This window comes from Teleopsis dalmanni, chromosome 2 (genome assembly GCF_002237135.1).
Source record: "Teleopsis dalmanni isolate 2A chromosome 2, ASM223713v2, whole genome shotgun sequence".
Classification (NCBI taxonomy): Eukaryota; Metazoa; Arthropoda; class Insecta; order Diptera; family Diopsidae; genus Teleopsis; species Teleopsis dalmanni.
Window position 1 is genome coordinate 181,892,968 of NC_051847.1, and position 11,661 is coordinate 181,904,628.

Sequence of the window (11,661 nt, forward strand, 5' to 3'; positions counted from 1 at the left end):
AGAGCAATGAAATGCAAAATAAAAAAAAAATATTTTTTATTGAATTTTATTTTCTATTTTCTCTTCTCAGTAAAGATTTAACAATTTTTATTTCACATTTTTAATATTTGAAATTTATTTGAGTTTCGCAAGCTTGCCCTGCTCGGCAACGCTGTGCTTCTTGTGCTCCTCCAAGTGTTCCGTTGGCAATGAGTCCACTGAACTAGAAGTAGAGCGGTGTTTCGATTTGCTGCTTGAACTTGAGCTGCGACTAGAATTCTTAGGATACTTAACGGGTTTCTCATTGACCGAACATCGCAGTATGAAACGTATTTCATCCATAAGTTCAGCTTTGAAGGATACCTTGCCGTGTCGAATAAGCGTCGGAATAGGAACAAAAACAAAGAAGAAATAATATAAAATCGAAATATTTTACTTTGTTCAAGTTGTGAACTTAGTGAAGAGCGAGAGGTGGGGGTGGTTGTGGGGGGAGGCATATAAAGTGAGGTGAATGAATGAATGTGTGTAAGTTTTATACAGGATGCAGGATAACATTGAGTATCGATGGATGTTAGACAGGCAGACAAGCAGACAGACAGACAGACAGACAGACAGAGAGGCCAAGCAAAGTGCCAGTCATAAAGCAAAAATATTTCAAAGTTACAGAAACAAATTTTATAAATTCGAAATAAATTCAATGAATTTGATGCAGAATTTCAATATTTCAACATGAAAGCAATCAAATTTAAGCGAAAATGGAAAAAAAATTTCATTATATCAAGGAGAAGAACAAACACAAAAAAAAAACCACTGAATGAAGAGTGAACATGTGTGTCAAGCGTGTTACACTGGGAATAATTTTTTATGTCAACTTTTTATTTTAATTTTTTTTTGTTTTTTTTTAGTTCACTTTTTTTAAATTCAGTTATTTTTTTCATTTATTGTTTTTTTTTTTTTGTTGAAATTCAGTTAATTTTTTATTATTGTATTCTGTCTGCGTGGGATGTGAAATTTGCATGCGGTAGTTGTGTTTGCTAACGCGTTACTGCATAATACCTTGTTGCTGCGTGCGGTGCTGTAAACACTCCACAGCCACTCTAAAATCCCATAGACACTGGCTAAGGCACTGCCAACGACTAAAACCAAATATACGCCACCCAAATTAGGAAAGCCCAACCCTTTGGCGCCTTCCGAGCTCTTGCCTTGCTGTTGGTTTTGGCAAGCGTTGATGAAGTCATACAAAGTCACCAGAGAAGCCAGAAAAGTGCATGGGAAAATGGAAGCGGGCATCACAATTGTTGACATTCAACGGCATTTGTGCAGGTGGAAGGATTTTTGTGTGAATTTTTTTTTTTTTTGAATTGTTTAAAAAATTTAATAATTTTAAAATAAATTCAGTAATTAAGACCAGAAATATTAATAAATCACAACAAAATAACAAAAATGTGCTTTAACGCCACTATGGGAACTAAAGCCATTTCTCACATAACAAAATTTATATAATAAATCATAATATATAAAAAATAAATTTTTTTCACTAACAGATATCTATAATAAAAATATTAAAAAAATTTTTCGAGCTATTTACATATACTAAACTATTTATTAAAATTTTATTTAATTAAATTTATTGTTGCATGTGCCTTGTGTTTTTATTGAGATATGGTGGGTGGGGTGCACACTTTAATCTCTTGTGATATTTACACGTTTTTTTTTGGGTAAATAGGTTGACTTATAGCATGTTCCCACTGCAGTTAAATTAATTAATATTAATCAAATTATGATTTGTTTGTTTTCATTGACTTAAGTTGATTTATGCGTATGAAAGAGCTTTTATGAGACAGAAGGTAGGAGGAGAGCTTTTATTTCTTCACATTTCAGTTGATAACAAACTAAAATAAATATATTTCGTTAAATCATATATGATATTAAATAATAATATCAAATATATATTTGTTGTATAATCTCATTTACATGTTTTTATATATGAATCAGATATTTTATTAATAAACACAAACATTTTAAAAAATGTTTACTTCTTGTTTGTTGCACTTGTTTGTTTTTTTTCTTTATTTACATGTTATTTTATGCGTTAAATATATCAAATAACGAAAATTTACGTTTGCATTCAATACTTTTTTTCTTGATTTATTCTTAACTACGTTAAAAACCATAAAAGCTCTTTGTATGGTTAATCAAATTTTATTAAACATTGTTTCCACTGCTTACTTAGTCAGTTACTTAAGTGTCTTCAAATTTTGTCGCTTCCAGTAACATAAGTTACTTATTGCATGTGAAAAAGGTTTCATCTGTCAGAAAGTTTCTTGAAAATTCTATTAAAACTTCACACAAGAAATTAAGTACATAATTAATATATTAAGTCATTTATGTATTTATATTTTACAAATGTATTACATATTCAATTAATAAATATAAAAATGTGATTAAATTTCCTTTGAGGAAAATTTATTTGGAAGGGTTGCATTCGAAATATTAAGTCGAATTTTCCTTACTTTATTAAGTATTTAAGTATTTATTAAGTAAGTTAAAAAGCACGGAAGTTTTTGGTATGTTAAACGAAATTTACTTAATAAGTTACACTTACTAAGTAACCAGTGGAAATATACTATTGGCGACCTTAATCAAATAAAGTGCTTTAACGAAATCAGCGGGAACATGTTATTATATACATCGTATTTTTTTTTTTTGTGTGTATACCTTATACTCATCACAACGTTGTTTTATACCCAGTAACATTTCCAAAATTGCAACAAATATTCCAAATATGGAACCAACAATTAACACCAAATAGACACCACCCAAATTACTTATTTCTAAGGCGAGTGCACTGCTTTCACCTTTCGTATCCTTAGAATAATTTTATTTTAAATTTAATAGCTCAGATTCGTTAGTTTATCAACTTTAAAAATTTTAACAAATTGCGTATTAAATAAAATACTAAACTTACTGTACAGGCACCACCACCACGTTTCTCCTGCCACCACTTTGTCTTCATTTTGGATAGAACACCTTGTTCCTGCAATTCCAGAATAGCTTGACTGAGCAAATCCCGATAAGGCCAATCTAAAATTGTTTAAGTAATTGGCTTATATATATATAGTATATGAACCTAACATTATTTATACTTAACTCTTCAATAATTTAACATACATTTAATTAATTTTGTAATATTTATAAGGTATTATATACACTATTTCGTTCTATTACTTAATTCACTTCATACTCACTTTTTCTCATTGCAATACCGTATCCTTTCTCATCCAACAATGCGCCCACTTGTGTTACCTTGCAGCGTCGTTCCGTATTATATTCAACAGTTGTGGACTCCATTAAAAATGCATAATTATCATTCTCAACACGTTGGACGCCTTCGTTATTTGTCGAAGTCATAAGTTCTGGATGCTCTTTCATATACGCGAACATACGCTGATACGTAGGGTACTGAGCATCCTGTAGGAAATGAAATTGGAATTTATGGTATAAAACAATACGGGCACAATTTTAATTAAAATACAGAACTGCAGTGAACAGCTGGTAGAAACATTAATGCCAACACATCGGCTCACTCGATGGAAGGTGAACACCGATGGAAGGCATCCACATATTGCGTGCGTACCTGGAAAAATGTGTATGTGCTGCCACCAACTTTGGCGCCATATTTTACGCCACCTTTATTTTCCGCTAAATCTTCTACATTATTAATGGGACTGCTTAACGATTCGATTGTAAGAAAGGCAGCCAAATTGGCTGTATACGATGAGACCAAAATCAATGTAAAGAACCACCAAGCTGAGGCGACAGCACGCGTCGATAATCCTCTATGAGCACGAAATTAGAAATAAAGCAATAAAAATTTGTGAGAGTAGGAAACGCATAAAACTTGTGTGAACATTAATTCCATGTCTTACTTGGGTGCTAATTCAGTGCCTTGTTGCAATAGTGCGCCGATGGAAAACCAGAAGCAATTCACAAAACTGAATTGATTTTCAAGTTCTGTTGGTTCTTCAATGCATGGATATGGATTATCCCATTCGGTTGGTGATATGCGACTCAATACAAACATACTTACGGATACACTTACATAGGCTATACCTAGCCACATCCATACTGCACCAGAAAATGGTGACATGAATGAGAATAGTTGTGGTGGCTCCTTCATTGGTTTACGGAAGAGAATAGCTATACCTATAAATGTAATAAAAATGGTATACGTAATGACCAAGTAATTTGACATTATTCAAAGAAATTAAACTGATAAGCATACATTAAAAATACATTAAATGTATTTTAGAAACAGTTATCAGATTTTCTTTAAATATATAATAATAATATATACACAATAATAATAATAATAATAATAATACTCCGACAGACGGCTAAAGCCATGTTTTTATTTAATCGTATTTTTTAACTTAATATAATATCATGTTTCTACTGGTTAAGCAATTTTGCTTATCAAAGCTAGCCATAAAAATAATTTAGCATATAAAGAACTTTTATATAAATGAGCTCATTATAAATAAAACAACAGATTTAAGGCAAAAAATGTCGAATGCAACCCTTAAAATAACATACATTAAGACTGAAAAGTTTTCGGAAATTCTCATTTAAAATTCGCGCGCTGTATATTTTTCGATATTTTAAGTTTATGTAGTTTGGCAGCACTGTCCTTAATTACTATGCCAAAAATGAGCTCGATCTGTCAGACAGTTCGTTTACGGCAGCTGTTGAAACCAGTTCACCTCAGTAGTGCGTTGCGAAATGTCTTCGACGGTCGTACGACCGTCCTGGAAGGCTTTGTACCACTCATAAACTTGAGTTTTCGATAAAACTGATTCCCCATAAGCCTTTTGTAGCATTCGCAACGATTCTGCACACGAAATTTCGTTCGAAACACAAAATTTGATGCAAACTCTTTGTTCAATATTTTTTTCCATTGTTTTTTTCGCAACGCCCTACTGAGGTGAACTGGTTTCAACAGCTGCCGTAAACGAACTGTCTGACAGATCGCGCTCATTTTTGGCATAGTAATTAAGGACAGTGCTGCCAAACTACATAAACTTAAAATATCGAAAAATATACAGCGCGCGAATTTTAAATGAGAATTTCCGAAAACTTTTCGGTCTTAATGTATATTGCCCACACAGGAAATTATTAAAATTTTGAAATATTTTTCATATGTTTTACATATAAATTATAAATAAGCTATTTCAAATTAACTTATGCCAATGGAAACGATTAAAACTTAATTTTATAAACATAAGTAGTTTTAGCTGCAGTGGAAACATGATATAAGTGTAATATGTATTTGCAATAATAACAAAATAACTGATACCACGATTTTCAACATTTACAACAATAAACAGCTGATCCAAATTTATTTTAATATTCATACAATTTTATAGAAAAAGGCAGCATTACCCAGTATTAATACTAATACTAATAATAACAATATACTAATAAAATACTAATAAGCAATACATTTTTATTATAATAGTTAATTAAGGGACAATTAATCTTAATTTAAATTAGCTAATGTATGATCATTTAGATAATTAATGATCTATTATGTTTTATTAATATTTTTAATATTATATTAAATTTTAGTAATAGTAATATATTTACCTAGATTCATAAAAGGTATTGTGAAATCAACACCACTTTCCCGATCCGAAGTCATAGTAAGGTCGGTGATACCCATATCGGCGCGCTATAAGAAAAACACTGATAAAAATAGTGATTGCTGATAAATTAAATAGAGTTCATTTATAAGTCATTAATTTTTCAATTCCAATTGTAATCTGGAGTCTAAATTCCAAATTACAGTTAACCTGTAATTAGAAATTGGGGGTTATCTACATACCAATAGAACCAATAGAACTGAGTAATCAACCTATAGTCAGTAATGAAGACCCTTCCTAAAGTCCTCCCTTTAAGAGGACTTTATAGACTTTAAATTTTAGATTCCAGGCACTTTCTTAACATAATAACATATACCTACATATGTAATGTACTCCTGGTTAGATGAAATGGTGAGATTGATCACCATATATTCGTCGAAGTATTATATATCTACGAATATAAATCTATATTTTTAAACTTTTGTGGTCAGAATCGAAAGATGTAACTGCAGGAGGAATATGAAATAGCTAATAGTGTGCCCAAGGTAATATTTATTAATGAAAATATGATATAATATTTTGTAGAATTTATAGAGTTATGGCTAGAATTTTGGAACTCCTTTCATTTTTGAACCAAAATAGTTAACACTGTTTACTTTTTTCAAACAGTTTGTATTCGTTAGAATGAATGTATCTACATTAGGAAACCATATGTATTTAAGCTCATGAAAATATACTATTCTATTTCAAATACAATTCCTCATACGAAAGAAATTCTATTACATTTCAGACTGACTCCATAAAAAGTTATATTATGTCCTTATACCCTTAAGATATATATCATCTATCTGTTGTTATTCACAAGGATGACATAAATTTTCCTAACTTTAACTTAAAAGGATTAGAATTTTGGTTTTGGAAAGTTCATTAAAAATATAAACTACAGTAATTAATTCAGAAAAAATTATTTCCCATTTTAGTAAAATAAATATTATCAATTATTTTTTGAATTTAAAGAAATATTAAGTTCCATAATTTGTCATAAATGTCCTTAAAATTTTTGTGCAGTAAAACAAATACAAATTTTGCGTCTACTTCATTCATATCGATTTCCTACTTGAATGCCTGCTATTCATCATTCCTTAAATACCAGAAAAGTGAAATGCGTCAAATATCCATAAGCTCGGTGCGTTCAGAATGAATTACATTCACTGGGCGAATGGAAAGGATGCACAAGTAATGGAAGGCGAAAGGCATTAATTTTGTGAAGACCGTGAGAGGTGGAATATTTATGTTAATGACGGACATTCTATGCCGGAATTGATAACTTCATTGGATCACAATTGAAATCAATGAAACATGGAAATGAAACTCAAAGGCTAATGTCAGTTAAATAAATCTCTTAAACCGAATTTTAAATAGAAATTGAAAATGATTGAATAGCGAAACCGGGGGGGATTTTATGAAAAACTGTCAAAGAAAATTTAAAAAAAAAGATAAATATATATATATTCTTTTGTTTTGATTTGAAGGGCAGTACGAGACCAGCGCACTCAGTTGAAAGACCATTGTGTCCAAAATATTCAAATATAGAAAAGATATAATTTTCAACGTTAGTTCATTCTTCACCTTTTCAATTATTTCAAGAATCATGCCATTCCATGTTTTAGTGATTTGATCAAGGTTGCCATATTTATTATCCTCTTGTATGCGAAATGTATAACTAAAACCCAATTTCTTGCTTAGTTCTTCAATTAATTCAATACCAAAGCCTTCGTATTGATCATTGCCTTCAAGTTTCTCTGCTGTATCCTTCAACATACCATATGGTTCACTCTAATGATAAAGGACATATTTTATCAAGTAAATTTATTAAATTAAAACAAAAAACCTTTATTGTAATTAAAAATAAGAATACTCACAATTGCTGTTATGACCACAAAACTTTTGTTTACCAGAGAACGTTGATCTTGTTCTACAACTATACGAGGTGCTGGACGATTTATACTAAATCCGTCATTAGTTGTCCAAGTACCAATTTTCTGTAGTCCAGAGACTGTTAACTCAACAACTTCCAGTGCGAATTCAGTACGTAAACCTTGATTATCCAATTTAATTTCACCCGAAAGTCCTTGTATATTGAACTGAATTTAAAACCCCCACCCGAAAACAAGAGTGACATTCACTTTGATTGGTAAGCATTTAATGTTTTTCTTTGACAATCGTCACTTGATACTTACCGATTTCATGTAGTTGACAAGCGTGTATCCCTTATCCCAAGTGCTGTCATCGTTGCAGTTTAACGGTACCGCACGGAATATCACATGCTGAAATGTCTCTGCCAAAAGTTGTACGCCATCGTACACCAAAGCCATGTTGACTGTCAAAGGACATGACACTGGAAATGCACACATAAATGCAATTTTAATGTGAAGTTCGTTCTGTATGTGAGCCATGAAGTAAAGTGGACAACCATTGCAGTTGTAGATGACTTTGAAAATTTGTGAAAAAATTCTAGCTTGCGGCAATGCAGTTGAAATGTGCGAAATTTGAAGTTGAAAGTATTGGATTAATCAATTGCTTAGACCACACATTTGGATTTCATAAGTGTGAACTCATTATGCGAAAGTACATAAAATTTTCAAATTGATTTTGATTGGTATTTGATAACGCAAACATTTGGTTTACACTTAAGGATGTTAAAGAGTTGCAGCCACAATAGAAATGTTTTCTTAATTTAAAAGATAACGTATTTAATGTATCTTATTTGGTAGTGAAAATTTAACTACTCGACTACTCTGATATTATATTCCCATTACCTCCATTAAAGCAGTTTATTAGATTTAGGTCGCTAATGAAGTTGATTGGCCATACAAGGAACTTTTTAAATATCCAACTTCATTAAGAATAAATTAAAGGAAATCATACCAAAAATATTGTACGCAAAATTACAAAATATATTTCCCAAAAAGGAAAAATATCGAAATTTAACATATTTGACACATAAAATAAAATATAAAACAAACAAACGCAATGTCAAAACCTGAACCAATTCTAGACCGTACATCTAACACTCTATCGATAAGCATCTGAATAATTTTCATTAGACCACATGAACTGTTTTTTTTTAATTAAAATGTCGGCTACTTCTGGCAGAAAAATCCTTGTCTAGCAACCTTATTTCCAACCTATTTGGCACGATCATAAATAAGGTTTGGAAGCAATCTATAGATCTACAATACTACCTCAACGTGACATCACTATTTCGATTTATCTTAGCGCCACGGTAGTTGTTACCAACAAGCCATTTCGCAACACAGCGGCAATTATATTAGCTACGATAGTCACGAAGACCACAGTGACAGCTTCGTGCACCGACATCGACTTTAATATGCCACCACAAATATTCGATCACAGTAATCGTCCTGAATGATAGACAGCTGCATTCACAATATTAGCACGACTGCAAGATCAACCGCAATATTGTTCGATGGCAACAACCAGCAACCAACCTGCAAGCTGAAGACTTTGTTTTTTTATGTTAAGGATATGGAATACTTTATGCATTGAAGAAAGTGCATAATGCTTCATAAATAACAGTAACAGCAAGTCTGATAGCATAATTTGAATTTGAGGTATACCACCAAACGTTGGAATGGGTTTGGTCGATTCTAGCAATCCTAGGAATAAACTTTAGAAATTTATGTCCAAAAAAAAGCTCAAGCACATCGGAGATAATGAAGTCCATTTTTGTCAAAGTTCTTTCTGAGTGACTCTCTCATATTTCAGTTCAGGTAGTTTGTAAACAATTGAACTGATGTATGTGTAGCTTACCATTTTGATAAGGGTCTTCCGCATCATATAAAGCTTTAGAAACTTCAAAAACATTATCATTTTCTGGTGATATCAAACGGAAACTTGTGATATTTGTATCACCATGCTGAAACGGTTCCAAGTCCATAGTTTGAAAGTCTAAATTTCCAACGATATATCTGTAATCACCAGTCATCAAACCAACTTGTTGTGCCTGCGCATAAAAATAAAAACAAAAACAAAATGCAAGTACTATGCAATTCAAGGATGGTTTAAATAATAACTGACACTAAATACAAGCAATTTCCGATGAGTTTACCTGTTTGAATAATTCAGGGAGTGTGTCCACTGCACCAACAACCACGAATGAAGTTTCACCAGAATACTTGATGCGACGCAATACATTTCGATAATCGCCATTGAGGTCAAGCTCATACCGACGCACTGTGACTGTTGGTCCGGAAGTACCATACATTTGCAACAGTTCCTTAACGGTCGCGAGGAACTCGCCTATAAATAAACAAAAAAACGTGAAACCAGCGAAACGGAAAGCGGAAACACATTTATAACAGCAACAAATGTGATTTAAATATTTAACACAATGGCTTGGCAGGCATGCAGGCAGAGAGACATACACAAACCGACACACACACACACCCGTTTCGTATATGATGGTAAAGCTAGTCCATTCCAAACCAACTACTAAATCCTTTAGTGCGATTGCCAACTGTGACGGATCCGGATGCAGGTTGATGGTGGGCAGTTGTGCATTGAAATCCCAGCGGGTGTCTATGAATGGCAATTCTTTCGCATCACAAATGCTCATGGCATGTTTGGCTGCAAATGTGGTTGTTGGTCCGACAACGGCAACAAGATTATGCTGGAGAAGTGAACAAATACGCATAAAAAATTTTAATATAATTTATTTTCGTTATTGTATTTATTTATTTACGTGTTACATGTCATCTGCAATATGCATGTATGTATGTATGTATGTATGTATGTATGCATGTATGTATGAAGAGTATTTTTATGCAAGAAACATGCATTTTGTGGTGTTCAGTTGTGGCAAAGCTTACCTTTAACATTTTACATAGCTTTTTCGATGTGTCAAATGCATTACCCGGTTCTATACTTGTCGTAACGCCATGCAACTTCAAGTCCTCATTATTCTCGTTGGCCTTCTCGACGGCTAAGTGAAAAACTTTCTCCAAATCCTTTAGTGTGTGCTCAAAGACAAGTCCTGCAAAAAGCGCAAAATGGTTTTATTTATTATGCAAAAACGACTTTCGTTGTCGTTTTTCTGTTTATCTTAATTTGCATAAAAAACATGTAACAAAACAATAGTTTTTCCTTACATGCAAATGTCTCCATGTATCTACACTGTATATATATATATATGTTGTATATTTATTTTTATGTGTTGTATTTTATGTATTTTCATATTTGTTTGTACAGATTTGCAAATATTTGCTACTCCCTCTTAAATGCAAATATCTTGTTGACAAAAAACTCAACTGCAAAAATGTAATTTTTTCTTATTTATTTATTCAAAAATATTCACACATATTTCCAGTGCTTACTGCGTTGAGCACTAACCTAAAATATGTTTTAGATAAAATACACAAAATATAAATTTACACTTCAAAGTGATTTTCACTTGTCGTTGCTGCCTTTGCTGGCTTTGCTTTATGCAAATCACACAGCACTGTTGTTTCGCTGTAGTTTCACTGTTAAAAGCGCCTTTGCTGTTAAAACAACAGAGCCACCCTTCGCTTTCACTTTACAGACGCGCCATTCAGTAGATTTAAGCACTGCAAATGCATAATGCATAATTGTTTCACTTTCAGTACTAAAAAACTATAGAAAGTTTATTCCAGCATAATTATTTTATAATAATATTACACAATATTAAAATGAAACGTTGATCATAGTAGCGGCTCAGAATTAATTTTACTAATTACTGTTAGTTAAAATGTAGATAATGCTATAGCAATCTCAGAAGGGATTGTTGCTTACTTACTCTACTCAATTTTCTTTTTAAATTTAATTTTATAGAAAACTAAATTAATATAGTTTAATAGAAGGGATTGCGTCTCAGAAGAAATTATTGCTTACTTATTGTACACAATTTTCTATTTAAATATAATTTAATATAAATATTAAGTAAGTAAGTACCAGTAAGTAAATAAGTAAAATAAAATATATTAACAACAATTTTAAAATA

General features: G+C 31.8%; 1 protein-coding gene across 2 annotated transcripts; it reads right to left on the reverse strand.

The window, feature by feature from the left end:
* Positions 1–90: 90 nt before the first annotated feature.
* Positions 91–10,677, reverse strand: LOC119680227 (glutamate receptor ionotropic, kainate 2-like; the record flags this gene model as incomplete). 2 transcript variants are annotated; one of them, XM_038092938.1, is given in 14 exon segments in its annotated part: positions 91–342; positions 1,036–1,185; positions 2,948–3,063; positions 3,228–3,450; positions 3,617–3,818; positions 3,909–4,185; positions 5,626–5,710; positions 7,251–7,457; positions 7,544–7,765; positions 7,862–8,019; positions 9,456–9,648; positions 9,754–9,944; positions 10,092–10,314; positions 10,514–10,677. In XM_038092938.1, coding segments are annotated over 14 exon segments (2,639 nt in total), but the record flags the coding sequence as incomplete, so codon positions are not given.
* Positions 10,678–11,661: the final 984 nt, after the last annotated feature.